Source organism: Anopheles ziemanni, chromosome 3, assembly GCF_943734765.1.
Source record: "Anopheles ziemanni chromosome 3, idAnoZiCoDA_A2_x.2, whole genome shotgun sequence".
In the NCBI taxonomy this organism is placed as follows: Eukaryota; Metazoa; Arthropoda; class Insecta; order Diptera; family Culicidae; genus Anopheles; species Anopheles ziemanni.
The window spans coordinates 30,453,056-30,471,785 of record NC_080706.1 but is presented as its reverse complement, the minus strand read 5'-3'; the positions used below and the strand labels follow the sequence as shown (position 1 = coordinate 30,471,785).

At 46.7% G+C, this 18,730-nt stretch overlaps 6 protein-coding genes and 1 non-coding gene across 7 annotated transcripts; 3 read left to right on the top strand and 4 right to left on the bottom strand.

Annotated features, from left to right (window-relative positions):
• Positions 1-253: 253 nt before the first annotated feature.
• Positions 254-1,426, bottom strand: LOC131284517 (uncharacterized). The gene has a single exon (XM_058313375.1). It carries the CDS (start codon positions 1,424-1,426, stop codon positions 254-256), a length of 1,173 nt encoding a protein of 390 aa, XP_058169358.1.
• Positions 1,427-5,278: 3,852 nt separating this feature from the next.
• On the bottom strand, positions 5,279-7,811 carry LOC131286350 (PE-PGRS family protein PE_PGRS47). Its single transcript, XM_058315299.1, has 2 exons — positions 5,653-7,811; positions 5,279-5,561 (listed from the first exon to the last, which is right to left on the bottom strand). Exons 1-2 carry the CDS (start codon positions 7,291-7,293, stop codon positions 5,355-5,357), a joined length of 1,848 nt encoding a protein of 615 aa, XP_058171282.1. The 5' UTR covers positions 7,294-7,811; the 3' UTR covers positions 5,279-5,354.
• A 610-nt stretch (positions 7,812-8,421) lies between these two features.
• LOC131289891 (small ribosomal subunit protein uS12) lies at positions 8,422-9,152 on the top strand. The gene has a single exon (XM_058319231.1). The coding sequence runs from the start codon at positions 8,500-8,502 to the stop codon at positions 8,929-8,931; it is 432 nt and encodes a 143-aa protein (XP_058175214.1). The 5' UTR covers positions 8,422-8,499; the 3' UTR covers positions 8,932-9,152.
• A 2,786-nt stretch (positions 9,153-11,938) lies between these two features.
• On the top strand, positions 11,939-12,451 carry LOC131286533 (stress-associated endoplasmic reticulum protein 2). Its single transcript, XM_058315496.1, has one exon. It carries the CDS (start codon positions 11,972-11,974, stop codon positions 12,164-12,166), a length of 195 nt encoding a protein of 64 aa, XP_058171479.1. The 5' UTR covers positions 11,939-11,971; the 3' UTR covers positions 12,167-12,451.
• A 1,630-nt stretch (positions 12,452-14,081) lies between these two features.
• On the top strand, positions 14,082-14,153 carry Trnad-guc (transfer RNA aspartic acid (anticodon GUC)). Its single transcript has one exon. It is a non-coding gene; the product is annotated as a tRNA-Asp (tRNA).
• Positions 14,154-14,325: 172 nt separating this feature from the next.
• LOC131288675 (neither inactivation nor afterpotential protein G) lies at positions 14,326-16,543 on the bottom strand. The gene is made up of 5 exons (XM_058317833.1): positions 16,384-16,543; positions 16,112-16,314; positions 15,787-16,047; positions 14,521-15,713; positions 14,326-14,458 (listed from the first exon to the last, which is right to left on the bottom strand). The coding sequence occupies exons 1-5, from the start codon at positions 16,541-16,543 to the stop codon at positions 14,326-14,328; spliced, it is 1,950 nt and encodes a 649-aa protein (XP_058173816.1).
• Positions 16,544-16,787: 244 nt separating this feature from the next.
• LOC131286807 (probable ribosome biogenesis protein RLP24) lies at positions 16,788-17,634 on the bottom strand. Its single transcript, XM_058315809.1, has 2 exons — positions 17,487-17,634; positions 16,788-17,388 (listed from the first exon to the last, which is right to left on the bottom strand). The coding sequence occupies exons 1-2, from the start codon at positions 17,565-17,567 to the stop codon at positions 16,879-16,881; spliced, it is 591 nt and encodes a 196-aa protein (XP_058171792.1). The 5' UTR covers positions 17,568-17,634; the 3' UTR covers positions 16,788-16,878.
• Positions 17,635-18,730: the final 1,096 nt, after the last annotated feature.

Here is an 18,730-nt window from a genome sequence, read left to right as displayed (position 1 = left end):
AATCGACGCAGGCCAACTTTTAAGGGCAACACGGTTGAAACGTCGTGGGTACGGGGGAAGGTGAAAAAAGTAAGAATAAACATCGACCTGCCTGGAGCGCTGCCGCTTTGGAAGCCATAGAAGAGGCTGAATGCAACCGGAGCACTCTAGCATATGTCCGAGATGGTCGCAAAACTAATCGTTGGATGAAACGGAACCAGTAATTGGAAATTGCTTTATTGAGAGTTTCGGAATGGACGGCACAGAAGGCGCTCTAGCCGGATGCCTTGGAAGCTAGGCTTTGGGTGAAGTACTCCACCGATCGTCCACTGATCGGGGTGTTAAACATATCCGTCAAGCTGCTGTTCGGTATCGTCGTCTCCCCTGCACCGCCCGCAGTGACCTGACCAGCTTGATCGCCAATCGAGGAGGCCAGCTCGTGTGCCAACATAGTCATTGGATAGAGGTATCCGGGTTCGGGCGTGATCGTTGCATTGTCGGTCAGATACTGCTGGGCAATCGCCTTCAGGGTAAGCAGCCGTTCGTCGGCGGTTGGAAGCTCCCGAGCGAACTCCGACACGATGGTCACCAATTCTGCGGGGCTAGGTTTCTTATCGCCAAACAGTTTTCCCAGATTTTCCCTCACGTAGGCGTACCGAGGCGGGTATCGACGAGCGAGGTCCAGGAGTGTGTCCAGGTGACCCGAGGTCAGATTAGCTCTAAGAAGCTCCACACCTTTGGAGTAGGTTTCCTGGTCCGAGCCTTTGTCCTCGGGAAGGTTGACGTTAGCCAGATCGACTGCGTACACCATTTGGAGCAGAGGATTCTCGGATGATCTGACCATATCTCCGATTGCCCGGTACGCATTTTTCTGGCGTTCCGGCCACGGAACCAGATTCCACGCGTACTGGAGCAACTCCTCGGCGTTGGCGGCTGTGAAATGGGTCTTCAAGTTCGTAACGTGGTTGCTAATGATAGCCCTGTAATGGAGTGCCTTTTCAACGCGTCCAGAACCAATCGAAGCGTACAGCATCTCCCGCTGGAGGTCCTCCAGTGTCGTCCATATGCTTTCCAGCTGTCGTTCGAACTCCTGGGCCATCTTGCCTATGTCCGCCTTGAACGGATCATATAGTTTCTCCATGGCCGACAGAGCGGACACAACACCCGGTAAGAGGCTCTCTAGTGTCTTCCTCTGCTGCTGAGGTTTAATCTTACCGCAAACAGCTCGGACCTGCTTGTACTGCGAAATGTGTGCTTGGTCTACGCAGCGACTCCCGGGTCGACACTTCTCGGCCCTCGTTACCCAAGCGCCAACTTGTCGCTGTACCTCACTCAGCGGTTTGTGCTTACAGATGTGCGGTTCTTTCGAAGGGTTTCCGGCACCATGCGCAAAAGGAACACACAACAGCACCGACAGAAACAGAAAACCACACAAACGAGGGTTCATTTTAATGGTAATGGAAAGATGTTAGTTTTACCACCTTGTACGTAGAACAGTATGGTGAGATCACAAAATCGCACGCAAGCATTTATTAGAATCTTTCCAAGGCAGCGAGCAGTGTTGAGACAGTTGCAAACTGTTGTTTGTTTGCCGACCGCTCAAAGAGATTAATGGCTGAGACGACTTAATAAATTGTCCTCTAGGAACCTAGGGACCTAGGAAAAAGTATAACAACTTCGATCTGCCATCTTTAGAAGTACATGGACACTATCCGTAAGGTTATGCTAACGTATGTTGTGATCGTTAGATGCATACAAATAAGCTTTCACCCAAACTCGCAATGGAATAATGATCAACATTTACAAAGGTAGTTTTTAATTCCGTTTTGTTCAGAAATGTATCAGTTTTTTTGGTTGCCCCAACAGACAACACATTATAGAGTTTAAAACTGATTACTACTAGTTACTATCTGTATGAAATCTGATTAGTACTACGTAAAATCTCCAACCATATCTTAATCGCGACATTCGAATGACCAACATCACTCCAACCAAATACTCCAACTCTGTGGCACTTACAAAACATCCGTTCGGTACACGATCAAATAAATTACATTGATAAAATTTAATTGCAAAACGAAAGTGACTTACGCATCGATAAGGATCGCGACGAGGCCATGCTGGCTGACCAAAGACACCGTTTGAAGTGGCACCGAAACACCGGAAGCGACCAACTACCAGAAACTGCAACCGTTTGCTGTGTAAACTTTCTTCGCCGTGCGTCCAGCGACCTTTCGTGGTGAGTTCAACCAATCTTCACACCAGTGACGTTGGAGGCTGTGGCCGGTGGGAGTATTTATTTGACCACCAGGCAGACTAATCGCCGCAAAGAGAGAGTTTCTGTAAAGTTTGTTCACCGGGTACACAAAACAAACGCAGGCGCAATTGTCCGTTGCGTTGCGGTTATCACTGGCGAGTCCGCGAAATTTTCGCCACCCTTGTTTGCCCCTTCACGCGATCGGTTTGCAACACATGCACACTGGAATAACACGCACCGAGGAAACTACGGATCACCTGCCCCTGGGCCTGTGGAGATGTACAAGATCCTCGCGAGGGATAGCTTCGTTCCCGATCCCGGCAACGTTACACAACGGACTGTTACCTAACGGCGGGTTGGAATGGAGTTTTATACACCCGACCGTTCCGGGCGCTCGCGATCGTTTGCCGCGGGGCAGCGGGCGCTGTTCCCGAATCTCCCGACGGAGGATGGGTTCTCCCGGTTGCGGTTGGTTTTTGCAGCGTGGGCAACAAAAAAAGATGCCACGGGAACGCGTGTGCGCGCGCGCTGAGCGCGACCCGCGCGAAAGTTGGAGCCCGCGCGCAGATCAACCTGCGGGCGCGTGTGTCTGCGTGCAAAGGCGATACGTTACCAAACGATCGCGTCCAGCGACGCTATTGGACTGCCGATTGTGGCGCGCAGCTTTGCCAGAGACCGCGCCGGTCGGATCCCTCTCGTGACCGAGCGGCGTGCGTCGCTGCCCCCTCCAGCAACGAGAGCGCCGAGGTGTGCGGCTTCGTGAGCATTTCCTACCAAGACGTGAGATGCTTTCTTTAGCTCCTATTGTTAAAGCGCGTTCGAAGTTTACAGGACACCGTTGCCAATGGCTCCCACCGATGGCTACTTTCTTATTTCTCACCGCCAGCTTCTCACTTCTTCGCGAAACAGCCTGCTATAAATCAACGGAATGGGATGGAAGAAAGTTTGAAACCCAACATGGAACGGAAGTGATCGACGAACCGCACGAAAAAGCTTCCCACAAAAGCTGCAAAAGCTTACGTACTACCTGAAGAGTGGTCGACTACTGGTATCGTGAGTTATCGTGAAGCCATAGGCAATCGGGCTCACGTGGAAAAGTGAAGGCTGTGGCCGCGAAAACGAACCCCTAAAATTGACCTCATCGCGTACGGAAGCAAAATGGTCAAGGATGAAAGAAGGTCGACGATTCTGGTAAAAGCAGCAGACCACTGCAAAGGGTCACGTAGGGTGAAAAGACAACAACACGAATAAATGCTGCCTCGTGAAATGCCTTCATGGTACACGCATCAAGATGTGGGTCATCGACAACAGAATGCAGAACCACTTTGCGTGGGCCGATAGCTCCAGGGTACCGACCCTAACGGAAGTAATGCAATTGAATTTCAGAAACAGGTTTTCGTGCGTAAGTATGGATTTTCTTCTTGCTTTTTGATTTTTTACAAAATGATACATATTAAGCAAATTACTATTCCCACCATCTTGCTTTCTTCGATATGAACCAACTTGAATATTTTTTATTTGCCAATTGATTGTTAATGTTTCCTGCATAATATAATTTAAGTTGCTAGATGACACGTTATCAATTGAAAACATGACAAACTTTAAATACAAATCAGATTAAATTCAGTCCCTTTTTTTTAAAAGCATAATGAAAGAATCACTTGCTTTCTGATCAAAATTCATTTTGGATCATCTTTCTTTCTTATTAAGGAAATCAACAGAACGGCCCATCACTGCTAATGAGCCGTCAACCGGAATAACGTCGTTGATCATAACGGCCAACCTGTGCAAAGCGCTTAATGAGGGAAATAAATGTCGAGGTGGCTTTTTCGAGAATTAATACTATCCGACTTCTGGACCACCCATGGTTGCGAATCCACGAACAAAAAAGTTGCCAAAATACATAGCTCTAGCTTGAACATAGAAATTGGAACAACCGAAGACGAAATGTCTAAACGGTCCGTTAGTTTAACCGCCGACTTAGCTTGGGTAAATAGCCCAAAAAGATACGTGCCTTCCACAGTACGTAAGGTTGCGAAAACATTCAGTTCAGTGTGCTTACATGATAGGGTGGGTCGTCCACAAGTATGCCTGTTTGATGTTTTTTCGTATTCCTCCCTAACAAACGTGGTAAGGTGAAAATAAACAACTATCTACCGCAGCGAGCGAACATAAACCATATTTCTAGCGATGTAATCCGGTGGCCTTGAATTCAATACACTATGCAACAACTTCTACTGTCGGATGTACACAACATTAATAAGAATGCACACAACAGACAACCGAGTACCGTTTTCAAAATCAGTTTAAATTCTCCAATTGGTAAAGATTTTTTTTTTTTCAATTTTTATTACATCGTTTTCTCCGCAAAAAATGCTGTTATTATCATTTTTCATTCTTAAGATTTCCTTACATATCGGTTGCCGTGTCATAAATATATTGAATTTATCTTTTACAAGCATCTCTTTCCGCGATGCTACGGGGTAGATTGAAACGTGGGGGGCAGATATGTGAGAGAAAGCACGAACGGAGGGGCCGGAAGCGGAGGAGTTGCCATACTGCATAAAAGAACCGATGATTTATCCTTTACAGTTTCGTTTCCGCCTTGTTCTGCATACGTTTGCTGGCCGAGGCGTTGCATGAAGCAAACTTAACGAAATTCAAAATTAATTTCCACCGTATCTCACTCTTCTTTTTCATGCCTACCAACTCAGATTGATACGGTAGTTCCCGCAGGGAAATTTACGTGTAATGGTAAAGAATAAAATTAGCAATAATAGCGAGAAAAAAAACAATAAAATCTACTATCTGTTTTACCACTAAATTACGGTCAACGCAGAAAGCGTATATTTTTGCTATCGATTCTCACATGAACCTAGCAGAGGGGCGATCTATCTCAAGTCCTTACGCGGTTTTTTCGATGTGGTTTGGTTGTGGGAAACAAAATTAAAAAAAAAAACCGCAACAATAGGATAATCAACTTAACTTATCGGTACAAGGTTGGATAGTCAAAACAGAAGAGGGGGGGGGGGGGGGGGGGTTGTTGGTGTGTGGCCTGTAGCACAGACGTCCGAAAGAATGATGATGCCGTGCCGGTTACGAAGGGAAGGACGATGGTCTACGTCTTTTCCTCCTTTTCCTTGTTATAACGCTCGAGCTCCTTTAGGAATTGTGCCTTCGGTTTCATCACGTTCGGCCGGTCGCCGCGACAATTCGGACAGAACCAGCGGCCCTTGGGTTTCGAGATAAGCGACACACAGCTAAAGTGGAACCACTCGATCGGGCAGAGATCGTTATCACAGAGGATCATTTCGCCGAAGGAAATCTGGAAGTAAACAGGGGAAACAAAAGGAAGTTAGTAAGAAAGTTCAACATAGCATAAGTAAATAGCTTTTGAAGGAATCGAAATCGCATACCTGATCGCACAGACAGTACGTAGGTTCATCCGGATCGATCGTTTCTTCCGCCGCCGGAGTGTCCTCGCGTGCCTCCCGATTGCCTCCCCGGCCTCCGGTCTTTCGTTTCTTCTTCTTGCCCGAATTCGCCCCACCAGTTCCACTGCTGCTGCCAGTGTTATTGCTGCCCGTGCCCTTTTTGCTGCCGGTTTGATTCGCGCTATTCGATTGGCCACTACTACCCGCGCCTCCTCCAGTGCCACTACCGCTACCAGCTCCACCGCCACCATTGCTGCCACCAACTCCGGGGCCACCGCTGTTGGTGTTATTATTGTTGCCGTTTCCACCGTTGCCACTCTTTGCACCGCCACTTCCCATCGTCGAACCCTGTCCTTGACTGGGTCCGGCTCCGCTTAAGCTACTATGGCCACTTCCTGATCCACCAGCACCACCGACACCACCCACGCTACTGCCGTTTCCACCGCTACCCCCTCCGGTAATGACGCCTGATGCTACATCCAGCTTCAACCCCCCAGTAACAACCGATCCTCCTATAACTCCTCCGGCTCCTCCGTTGCCGCCACTGATCGCATTGGCCCCACCGTTGGACCCGTTGCCACCGCTACCGCCGACACTAACACCACCGCTAGCGCCGTTACCGCCATTACCGAGGCCACCACTGCCCGGACCGACACCGATTCCGCCAATCTCAATCGGATCAATATCCATCGCACTAACGCCGCACACGGAATTGGGCGTATTAGAACCGTTTGCCGACCCGCTGCTGTTTGGCTCGTTGCGTGTCCTTCTCGCTCGCTTGGAGCTCCGCTCGTTGGTCAACGCCGAACCGCCACCACCGTTGTTACCTCCCGCGCTTACGCCGTACATGCCGCTCGCACCCGTACCACCACTTCCGCCGTGATGGTTTGTTCCGCTTCCGCCTCCCATCGTACCGTTGGCCAAGTGCAGCAGATGGGACGAGGTGTTTCCGATACCAGTCCCATTGCCACCACCGTTGCCACCATGATTTCCGATCGCACCGTTCGGGCCCGGTCCGTTACCCGCCACACCGTACTGCCCGGGGCCGTTGTTGCTGCTGTTGATATTCGCTACCCCGACCCCTCCCCCCAGACTCATACCGTTGCCATCTTTGCCCCCGTCCAGTGTTCGGTCGTCGCGGGAGAAGTCACACCGGGCGAAGAATTCACTACCCAGGTTCTCAAAGTCCTGATCTAGCTGACGAGTTTTGTGGTCGATCAGGTCGTGCAGAAGCTGCACGATTTGCAGCTTCTCATCGCCCAGCTCCTGGGCTGCAATCAGGCTTGTCTGTATCCGCGACATCGCACGCTTCGCGATCTGCTCCGACGGCGCGGACGATGATCCAGTACCTGAGGACGATGTTGTCGAGTTGGCATCTCCGGACGGTCCGCCTTCTACCGCTGCTGCTGCCGCCGCCGCTGCCGTACCATTCTGAGGCTGGTTCAGAAGCCATTGTTCGTAGTAGAGATTCGCGTCCCGTAGGTGGTTCCGGTAAAGGACATCGATCTCGCGGATCCGCGACAGATATCGCTGCACGTCGTCCGGAAGGTTTTCCACCGAGTCGAGATAGTTCTCGACGTAGTTGGTGGAAAAGTGGGCCTCCACCGTGACCGTACTTATCATCTCGAAGCTGCTAGCTGCCTACCAACCAACGAAATACGACGGTTTCTTGGTTTGTTTTCACTACACTTTTCTCTCGCTGCTTGCGATACCTGACTCGGTTATGTCGGGCTGTTGTTGTTATGTGCGTTTTCTCCACCTTCCCTGCGATGATGAAGGGCAAATTTGCATGCTAACGCATCTGCCAGCGCGCAAATGGCCACCACCGCCAAGCGGACAATACTTTGGCCACAACCACACGTCGCCACACGTCGGGGACTACCGCCAAGGTGGCGTTACTTTGTTGGGAGCGGCACAGATGCGTGAGACGGTGGTGGGGGTACACTAATGGGCAATGTATTTCCGTTGAAATCATCAAGTCGCCACACCACACACCACTTACGCCGAATTCGGAGCGTGTTTTGCTTTTTCAGGTCAAACCCCGAATACGCGCCGAGCTGCAAGCTACCACTTCCGCGTTCTCTTTTAACTACACTCCAAGTTATGCTTGTTACGGTGCATGAAAGTTCTGTGCATTTCGTCCCAAAAGCAGACGAGAAAGTATTTCTGGAAGAATTGTAACGATACAACACACCACCGGACCCCGCTGCTCGAGAACTGTGTGATACGAAACGGTTGTATTTTTCTTTCGATTCTTTTTTCTCCTGTTTCGCGTGCCTACGTGTGTTTGTGTGTGTGTGTGTATTTGCGAACCTGTTTGAAGCACACAAACTCACACACACCATTCGTAAGGTCTACGCAGGGACCGGGTTTTATATGAGATCTCACGAACACTATTGCACAAAGAAGCATAAGGTTGCTATAAGAAAGATAAGCCTACGTCGCCATATTTATGTCAGTCGTATAGCTCTTCACTCATAACCGTGGGTAAAGCGATAAAAATGTCGCTCGAAACTGTAAAAAATTAAATAGAGATCGATTTAAATCACTTTTGAAGAGTTTTAATAATTTAGCAATAATTGTTTGTGTATTTTAAAATTATTTACTACCACCAACATCAGTTTTTGTACAATTTTGAGAGGCAAAAAGTGATTGATGTCGGCATTGACTGCACTCGCCGGGTTGGACAGCATCGACCTCACTCATTGCAGTTGACGTTTGACAGCGATATCCTGCAAACTGTCAAAGCGGTCGAGGTAGACGGTTGTCAAACCGCTGGTAGCCCTTTTCATCGCAAGTTTTCGTTCCGTGCAGACGCCATTACTGACAATGGGTAAACCACGTGGAATTCGTACCGCTCGTAAGCACATCCGACACCGTCGCGACCAGCGCTGGGCGGATAAGGATTACAAAAAGGCCCATTTGGGTACCCGCTGGAAGTCCAACCCGTTCGCGGGCGCATCCCACGCCAAGGGAATCGTGCTGGAAAAGGTCGGCGTCGAGGCTAAGCAGCCGAACTCCGCCATCCGCAAGTGCGTCCGTGTGCAGTTGATCAAGAACGGCAAGAAGATCACCGCGTTCGTGCCCCGGGACGGTTGCCTCAACTACATCGAGGAGAACGACGAGGTGCTGGTTGCCGGTTTCGGTCGTAAGGGTCACGCCGTCGGTGATATTCCCGGAGTCCGCTTCAAGGTGGTGAAGGTGGCCAACGTTTCGCTGTTGGCGCTGTACAAGGAGAAGAAGGAACGTCCACGATCATAAGGCGTCATCGAACAACAACAGGGTGGTGCCGGTGCAGCGTCTGTGGCCGAGCTGCTTGATCGCCACCGGAATGTGTGCTGCATGTTGCAGTTGATGGTCAGTGGCAGAACGCGAAGGATTGTAATGGTTAATGAGTAAATTGAGCCAAGTGGAGGAAGGAAATCATACAAGAATGTCAACAACTGGATGAAATACAAGTTGCCTGGAAGGATCTTGTACCTCGTAAATGAAGTGTACGGTTTAGTTTATTTTTACTGTGTAAAGTTGAGAAAACAAGACTATCTTTTTAGCTGTACTGAAGTGATGCAGGATCCCTTTTGTGGCCGAAAACAAAAGATTGCGATGATGGTCAATAGTGGGTCATACCACACCGTTGCGTATACTTGCATTCTGTTTAATTTTGGATATTCTTTTACTTTCAAGACGTTTCGTATCAATGTTTACAAAAATTGCGATAATGTTACAGTTCCCTGAGTAGACTTGGTCAACTACAACACTTCCAGAACTTTTCGGTGTAGATACCATGGAATGGTAAGTTGGTAAATTAGCTGCTTGTTAATGTTTTGCTTTTGCGATTGGGTTTATTCCAGTATTATTATCTAATTCAAATATTACTTTTTTCAAGATGTATTTGACTGCAACAGAAGACGCCGACTGTACTCTTCAAAAGGCTAGCTGGTTTAAAGGATATGACAATATGGGGATTGTCTGCTTCCGCGAATCCTGCATTGCTCAAAGGATACGTTAGGACGGAAAATATTAAAAATTCCTTAACGCAAAGGCTGTCATCATAAACGGAATGTAGAGCAATCAGTTTTCTACAGAACATCAATGTTGGGAAACGTGCTACAATACTTCGCCCATAACAGGATTCAGTTATGTTCGTTTGAAATTGAATGCTATTTCCAGCACTGCGAATGAGTGAGCGGTACGGCGATGTGTCCTAGATGAAGGACTACCGATGAATTCTTAAATGGCGTTGTACTGCGATTTATATGTTTACACTAGATACAATTTCTACAGGCGTTTCCCAACTTATAGTTTGGCGTATAGAAATGTTAGCGTCAAGTATCTGCCCTCAGGCCGTGAATGTGAGTTTGAAGAGTATTTCCAAGTTCGAAATGTGTAGCCCGCTTCCTATCTGCTCGCTGGTGTTGCAAGGAATTCTCATTCTGCAGCCTCAAACATTTTAGTAAACCGATTTATTACGTTTTCTGGTGGCACAGATTCGTATCCGTACTATTAACGGAGATCGATAATTCAATATTTCTCGTCACTACTACCCCGTCCCGGGATTGGGTATAGATAATTCAATATATTTACTCTTTTTGGTCAAAATTTTTCAAACAGGTTGTTCTTTCATTCGTGCACCTTTCGTTGGCGGATGTTAATTTTTCTATCGTGGATGATAATAATGATTCGAGCGAGAGCTATCGTCCGTCCGTAACAAGGTTTGTCACAAGTCGAAAACCAACGAATAAACAAAGTTATTCTGGTTAATCTACATTGTAGCACTCCAATAACAGTACACATTATTATTTGTGTATGCTTTAAAGTTATTCTTATGCAGTTTTGAATGATTTTCCTTTTTTTTTGTGCATGCATACGTATATCAACTAAGAAGGCAGCATTGTGGTGTTTAACTCGATAGCATAAACATATTTGCGTAGCTCAATCAAAATCACTTGACAGCTAGCAAGTGCGTTTATGCCAAGATCGATGAAAAAAGATGTCGCAGAATACCAGAGTCCGTGGGAATATTTTTGATAGTAGGTTGGAGCTTTATTTACCCCTTATGAGCTGCCAGGAAAGTAGGATAAAACTGGAAATTTGGTGTATTTCATCAACAGAGCAATCAATTGAGTGAAAGTAAATGATATCATGGCGACCAACAGGATTCATATGCCAAAACTTCACACAGAAGAGCAGTTTCTATCCGCGAGTCCATGGGCACTGTGATCCAGAATTTCCAATCACCTATTTGGTTATCAGTTTTCTGCGAATATCTCCCACCGCGTGACCACATTAGGCGTACCATACCAAAAACTTGGTACGGTCGAGTGACAGCGTACCAGAGCCGATGGTGCGCTAGAAAAAGAGAAAAAACGGTTTTTACCACCTGGGCCGCACCAGTTTTTTGGTATGGTACGCCTAATGTAGTCACGCGGCCACATACTGCAAGCATGTTTGTAAACACTTTTCAAACCAACTGTCACAACAATGGCAGAGCAGTAAATAGCTTTGACTCGACCTCTCTTTTCACCGATCTTGGTTTATGCGAATACGTGGAGTGTGGTTGGCATTTCGTCCGTCGCATACGTTGTCGTATTTTTTTACCAGCAGCTTCAACAGTGTAGAAATTCGCTCAAACCTGTCCGGTCGAACTTTCGTTAGTGTTCTCGATTTTGTGTAAGCAAATAACGATTAGCTGGTCACTCTCGCTTGTTCGGCTGGAATATTTGCTTCATTTGATACTTTCCAACGCACAACAGCACTCGAGCGCAATAGAACGGGAACCACCAGAAGTTGCGACAATTTGCTACAAACAGGACACTGTTGTGAAGAGCGCAGGAAAAATACAACGTGTACAGTTTTGTGCCTACGAGACTCGTGACGACACGCCGCTCTACCACGTCGCATTTACGCATCTTTGCAGCGAAGATAAGCTAATAAGAGACGGTAAGTGTTCCGGCGGTCGAGAAGAGCGACGGAACTGTTACGACGTAGTGAAAGTGGAGTGTAAGAAACTTCGTCTTGAAGCACACTTTCTTTGCACTACGTGGGTAATAAATATTTACAAGGTGTTCTCATGTTTGCTTCGTTCTTCTTTTCCTCCTGTGTTGCACAGAATCCTCCAACATCTGCGTTTAAAAGCGCTCCACACACCCTAACGTAGGTAAGTACCCGCAGCCCACCTTTTCATTCATGCATTACGGGGCCGAATATTGTGATATTTATTCCGGATTGTTTTTGCTCTGCCCGCCCCCTCCCACACACGTACAGAGAACATCACAGCGTATCCACAAACCAGCTAAGAAAAATGGCCCCGAAGCAGCGAATCCGCATCGCCAACGAGAAGGCCAGCAAGAACATCACACTCCGTGGCAACGTGCCGAAATCGTCGAAGAACGCCGAAGAAAAGTACCCGGTAGGACCGTGGCTGCTGGCACTGTTCATTTTCGTCGTGTGCGGCTCGGCGATATTCCAGATCATTCAGTCGATCCGTATAGCGTAAAAGAGTGATCGCGGCCGCCGATCAACTACTCTGTATCTGCAAGATCTTTCCGTTTCCCTGTACACAGTATGCCGCCCCTCACTCCTCTTGCTGGAAAGCGCCTTTTGCTTTTCATTTTCCCCGACATTTCTCGTCCGCTGGATATGGACCCAGTACGGACCTGGACTGATTTCGATTGCAATTGATATCAGCGTAGATGTTTTTGTTTACTTCCATCGTGCAATAGTTATTTTTCGGCGGTTGTTTCCTTTATCTCGATGATATCGATTCCCTTTAGAGACCAATTTGATATATTTTGTATGCATGTTCGTTTTGTAAAATATTACCGCAATGTGAATGTTTCCGAGGTTCCATGCACTGACTGATGCTTTCTTTTTTTGTTGTTTTGTGTTTTGCCGATGTACGCGATACGATAAGAGTTATGACAATTGGATCAAGCAAAAACTTCGATTGGGTGTGCAAATGCAAACAGATCTTGGCATTCAGACTGTAATGTGAAAGGCATTATTTTCCTTTCGATTTCATTCCTTTGAAGTTCCGTCTTAAAACATCGGACACCAGGAATGCCTTGCAGCCGACGAAGCAGTGAAGTGTGTATTTGAAGAACTAAAAATGATGTAGCCTGCCAGAAATAGAATTTTTCGAAATCTCTTGCACACTTTCCCGCCCTCAGCCTCGGATGATGCATCCTGCCGGGCTTAATTATAAACATACGTACTACCAGGGACGAACATACAGAACAGTGTCCTTCCAAGCGCCAGCAATGGCTGGGAGGCTCATAACAAAGCAAACTATCTAGAACCCGATGGGAGCTAGGAATCGCGCAAAACCGGAATCCCACTATCCAATCAAACGAAGCAGCAAACTATAGATAAGAATAATTCATGTGGCCCCAAAACTACCACGTTTCGCGCAAACCAAGAAGACACACCAAGGTGCAGGTGCGGACAGTAGGAAGAGAGGGTGTGGAGGTTTACTTTTTTACTTGTCTGAACTAGAAAGACCAAATGTTGCTTCTTTCTTGACCAAAACTTGTTGGATGAACGTGCGCGGAACGCGGAGGTAACATGTGTACAGGCGAATTTAAAACATAACATGGACATAAGCATAAAAAAAATGAAACCGGCGCGAAAAGCATGGATACCCTCACACCACTCAGACTCTTTTTCGCGTACTTTCGATACGGTCACCTTTGTGTGGAAACTGCGAGCGGAAAATCGCAAAGAAATTAACGTATATACATTAAGATGTGAGAAAACCACAAATTGACAAAACTAATTTGGTGAACATTATATACTATCAATGTGAAACATGTTGTATTTTGTTTGATAAGAGACATCCGAAAATATATAGGACCGAGGACAAAAAGGTGTTTTTTTCTTTAGCCGTAACAACCGTTTTGAGGTGTAACAGCAGGTTTATCATTTCAGCTGATTTAGTAATTGCGCCTCAGATTCATACCAATCACAGGCCGGAGGCTTCTTTCCGAACACCTCTCGAGAAAACAGCGTGAGATTAAACGCACGTACGCGTTCACGAGCTGCGCCGTTTCGGGAGTCGATGACATTGAAATGATTCGCATGTTATCACCAACCTACGCAGTAGTAATGTTTCTGAATTATGTTATTATTTACAATTTAAAGCCACGAATGCACGGTGTGGGTTCATTTAAGGTCATTAAACACAAATCATAGCATTTTAAATATTCTTTCCAATGATAATCGTAAGATTAATCAATCAAATGATCTAATAGATGGTAGAGATTCAAATGATGTGATTACATGTATTCACATCTGGATGGTTAATTTGGAAAGAATATATTTGGAAATATATTTTTTTAATGGGTAGTCTCCAAGGGACATTTTTGCGCTACACGTATATGACCCGTTTGTATTTGAAACTCATTTTCTACAAGTCCTCGATAGTATAGTGGTCAGTATCCCCGCCTGTCACGCGGGAGACCGGGGTTCGATTCCCCGTCGGGGAGGATGAAACTTTTTTGGTGCAGGAACCCTAGGATTATTAAATGAAGCACCACATTTAATTTTTTTATCTTATTGTAAAACATTTATTTTTCCCTTTTTCGAAAGCTTCCCAAACAAATGCAAGAGAAAAATTAGATTGTACATTATATGCTCCGTTTGAAAGGATTTAGTGAATTAGTGGTCGCCCTTCAATATCAAATCACTTCCTTTTTCTGCCACCGCAATCACAACCGAGTTTGGCGTTCCTGATACCGGGGTTGGAAAAATACTTGCATCAACAACGCGCAGTCCATGAACACCGTTTACCCTGCGTATGGAGAATTACATTAATTTTTCGATATTTCCAGATCTAGACACGTGGTTACCTACCTTAGTTGATTATCGACAACAGCATCCGCGCCATCCCCAATGGCAGCCGTACCACCGGGATGATGTCCTGTGAGGGCTGACGTACGTAAAATACACTCTAGGTACCGATCCGACGGCTGCTGGACAACATTGTCCGGGGGTCCAAAGTTGGAACATCGCTTAATGCGAGGCCAGTGCAGTTGAGCTCCAATTTTCCGGAAGGCTTCGGTGCGCACGGTTCTCGCTACCAGGCGGATCGCTGCCATCATGCATTCGATGTCGCTACGATCCTTCAGATAGTTGGGATTGAAAAACGGTTCACTGCCAATGTGCCGATCGCGGAGGAAGATCGCACCCCGGCTCCGTGGTTGATGGCAGGTGCTCAGGAACAGGAAACCCTCCTGGCTGGAATTGCGGTAGAAGGGGAAAAAAGCGCGGAACGTGTCCTGCTCCATGTTGGACACATGACGTAGCGCCTGCTCGTCGACACTGCCCATCCCGAACAGGATGATGCCGTGTCGTCCGCCACGTGGACCACCGATACCGGCAATGGCCGTATTGGCGAGGACCCCTTTTCCATGGTTGAGATACTGTACGATCGATTCGAACGAAAGAACTTTGTCCAGCGTAACGCTAGCTTTAACGCCGATGCTTACGAACAGTGGCAGATTGAGATGGTCAAAGTAGTTCTGGCCCACGTTGGACGAATCATGCACCAGTTCGATACCGTGACGCTGGAGCTCTAGCTTCGGTCCGATGCCGGAGAGCTTTAGTATTTGCGGTGTATGCAATGCCCCTGCGCTGAGGATCACTTCACGGTGAGCTTTAACGGCAATCAAATGCTCGATGCCCTGTATCGCTATACCCTTGGTTCGTTTACGCTCATCGAACAGAACCTTCGCCACAGATGTGGAGGTAAGGATGGTTAAATTCGGACGGCCGAATGCGGGCCGTAGATAAGCGTGATAGCTACTCCAGCGAATGCCATTGTGGATGGTGTAGCGAGCTGGTTTAAAAAGATATTCCCGTCCAAGTTCTGATGGTGCTTCTGTGAACACCTTCGCCAAAAGTGAGTCCTGAGGATTAACTTCCGTGACAAGTAAACCATTGGTACGGGTAACGTGAGGGGCGTTAGGTCGGTTTTTCGTTGCACAGAGGCTGATACTTGCGTGCTCATCGTTCTCCGGATTCAAAATGGATGCATAAGTATTTGTCTAAAATAAAAACGAAGATTTCAGAGTGTGATAATCACTCGATCGGAATTCGTAGTTTTAAACATGTTTTCACCTGGTAAAGATCGTCCCCTGTTAGGTCCTGTTGGCATTCCATCACGTTTTCGCGGGTTCCCGAACATTCCGGCTCCGCATGATGCCTGGCCATCGACGGTTGTTCAAGCTGATCAATGTAAGGTTTCATTGCGTGCCAGTTCCAATCGAATGCACCACTCCGTTCCCAACGTTCAAAATCCTCCGGAACGCCGGTAAAGTGCAGCATATAATTAATCTGCCCCGAGCCACCGAGCCCTTTGCCACGTGGTAACAGTTGTTGCTGTGGAAAACCAAAATATAGGAAGTTTAAAATCGAATTTCGAAACGGGCAACGGTTTTCTTACATTATTGCCCAATCCGTGCGACGAGTACTTTTGTGGAGTCGTTCGAAACGCCCAGTCATATTTGGTCCCTTGCATTGCAGTACTAATTAACGGTATTATGGAAGCCGCACCAAAGTTATCGCCCGCCTCCACGAGCAGCACGGTCACGTTTGGATCTGCCGAAAGTCGATTGGCGAGAACGCAACCCGCCGTTCCACCACCAACTAAAGAAGGTCAGATGTAAACGGTATTCGTATCTAGTGGAGTAATAAGGTATGTTCACGTATACTTACCAATAATGTAATCGAATGCCTGTCCCTCAACGAGGTGAGGATCCCGAATTTGATTGGGAATCGTTTCCGTACCCAACCATATCCACAGCAGCAAAAGAATGGCAGACAACAGCACTGTGGCGAGAAGCGAAAACACTAGACACTTTTTCAGGCAACTCATTTTCGGCTCCTTGCCTTTGTACCACCAACTTCTCTTACCAAAAGTCAACTGACTACTATTCGGGGAGGAAACAATTCTATACCACCGTGGAGCTGCTGTTTGCATGACCTATGCGACTAAGAATGAGTGTGGAAGCTTCGTCCAACTTAATCCTATTAGAACGAAACGTGTACACAAGGGAATATTATTACATCAGGGGACAGCACGTCATCAAAGGTTACATTCACGAACGCGTTTGTTTACAGTCACAACTGGCGCACATTCAACACACCAGTGATTCCACGTTTATATTACATCCGTGCTCTTAAATTTAGTTTCTTACGAATCAAACCCTATTATGCCTTCATCATCTCTTCATCATCCTCGAGCAGACCGGCCGACTCCTCTAGTTGCTTCTCGAGTTTGCGGGCATCGACGTACTGGATCTCCTCTTCCTCCTCGTCCTGCTCCATGTCCATTAGTAGTGCCGATTCCTGAGCCTCCTCCTTCGCCCGTCGTTCCTTCACTCCGATGGCGGGCGAGCGAATGAGCGCGATGTTCTTCTGCACGTCCACGATGTCCCGGTGGATTTCGTGGTCACGGGCCTTCCGGAGACGCTCCATAACGAAGTGGCACTCGCGTCGCAGTTTGATTTCGTTGATCTTCTTCACCGCGTCGATCGTCTTGTTCCACAGCTCACGGTCGTACTTCACCGGGACGTTGCGGCGCTTCTCGAACTCGAAGCTCGGATCGACCGTCAGCTCCTTTCCGTGCGTCTTGCGGTACGCCTTGGTCCAGCGCAGCTTACGTGGGTTCTTCTTTTTGTTGAACTCACGGCGGCATTTCGGACGGCAAAACCGGAAGACCTGCAACGGCCGGGAAGAGGGTAAAAAAAAAATGTTTGTGAATGTTGATGTCAACAACTCAGTCAGTCGTAAAGTCGCAGCAAAAATATTACACCTACCTTGCAGTCGTTGCGCACAAAAACCATCCCGTGTCCCGGGAAGATTTTGTTGGAGCAGAAGAAACACGTCTCGATACGCATTTTGCTGGCTGTGCGGTGTTTTAGGGTTTATTTCGATGCACTTTACGGCACCGAGCACGCCACACACGCGGTTGTAAATAAAAGGAATTGAAAACACACGAGTTATTTGACAGCTACAAATATGGCAGCTGGCGCCATACGTTTATAGTGCAAAGCTGTGGTACGTTCGGTAGAACCTAGGATTCGAACGGGTTTGAACTCAAACTGGGTTTTAAGCGAATTGAAAATGTACGTTTTATGATCGTTTCAAATTTTTATATGTTTCGTAGCAAAAGGAAGTTGGTTTTTGTTCTATTTTGTTAACTTTATTTCCTGGTTAGCAATGGAATCGTAACATATGCTTGAGTTGTAGTGTATGAAATGTTGATACATTAAAAAACAATACATCCGAATCATCCATTTTTTCAATAGGTGTTTGATCCAAATCATACGACATATGTGTTGTGTTATGTGTTTAATCCAAATCATACAACAATGCAACATGAAACACACAAGGTTATACACACGTGGTTATACTGATTTAAACTCATGCAGACTGATCAGATTCAAAATAAAGTTAATAAATCGGAGTCACCACAAATACGTACAATAAGAAATTTAGCTTTATTTAAATAATTACGGCAGTTATCTTTTTGAAGAATTATTATCACATAACGCATGTAAACTAAAATTACAGGGCGATGATTCAACTTAAACAAAAGTACGAACGTGCGTACAAACAAGTCAAATGATCATCCAACTAAAGAACAAAGAAGCTTCATTCAAGTCATCTTTAAATTGAACATTGAGAGAAAGAAGCTGTTGCCACCGCTTTGTGCATCCGAACAACAGAATCAAGACGAGTCCTTCGTCTAACCGAGTACGGTAGTAGAAGTGCATCACTATACGCACGCCCGTCGCGACAGATCACGTTCCGGCGATCGTGCGTGATCTCTCAGTCACGATAGTCCCGCGGGAACGGAATCATTTCACGGGATACGCAATTGATCTGGTAGTGTGATTTCAATCAAATACGCGTCGTGAGTGGTTCTTTGATGTGGTACAATTTCTTACATAAGGATACGAAACGTTTAGATGCTTGTTTAAGTGTTTTACGTAGTTTCTTTAAGAGTAGTGTATCCTAAAGATCATCGTGTGAAACAAAACGTGATCAATATCTCCAG

Bases quoted from the DNA above. Each gene is read 5' to 3' on its own strand.
- LOC131284517 (XM_058313375.1), bottom strand. From the start codon at position 1,426: ATGAACCCTCGTTTGTGTGGTTTTCTGTTTCTGTCGGTGCTGTTGTGT.
- LOC131286350 (XM_058315299.1), bottom strand. From the start codon at position 7,293: ATGATAAGTACGGTCACGGTGGAGGCCCACTTTTCCACCAACTACGTC. The intron at 5,562-5,652 runs GTATGCGATTTC...GTTTACTTCCAG, and splicing joins CGTACTGTCTGTGCGATCAG to ATTTCCTTCGGCGAAATGAT.
- LOC131289891 (XM_058319231.1), top strand. From the start codon at position 8,500: ATGGGTAAACCACGTGGAATTCGTACCGCTCGTAAGCACATCCGACAC.
- LOC131286533 (XM_058315496.1), top strand. From the start codon at position 11,972: ATGGCCCCGAAGCAGCGAATCCGCATCGCCAACGAGAAGGCCAGCAAG.
- LOC131288675 (XM_058317833.1), bottom strand. From the start codon at position 16,543: ATGAGTTGCCTGAAAAAGTGTCTAGTGTTTTCGCTTCTCGCCACAGTG. The intron at 16,315-16,383 runs GTAAGTATACGT...GACCTTCTTTAG, and splicing joins GGCATTCGATTACATTATTG to TTGGTGGTGGAACGGCGGGT. The intron at 15,714-15,786 runs GTGAAAACATGT...TTTTTATTTTAG, and splicing joins CAGGGGACGATCTTTACCAG to ACAAATACTTATGCATCCAT.
- LOC131286807 (XM_058315809.1), bottom strand. From the start codon at position 17,567: ATGCGTATCGAGACGTGTTTCTTCTGCTCCAACAAAATCTTCCCGGGA. The intron at 17,389-17,486 runs GTAGGTGTAATA...CGGCCGTTGCAG, and splicing joins TTGTGCGCAACGACTGCAAG to GTCTTCCGGTTTTGCCGTCC.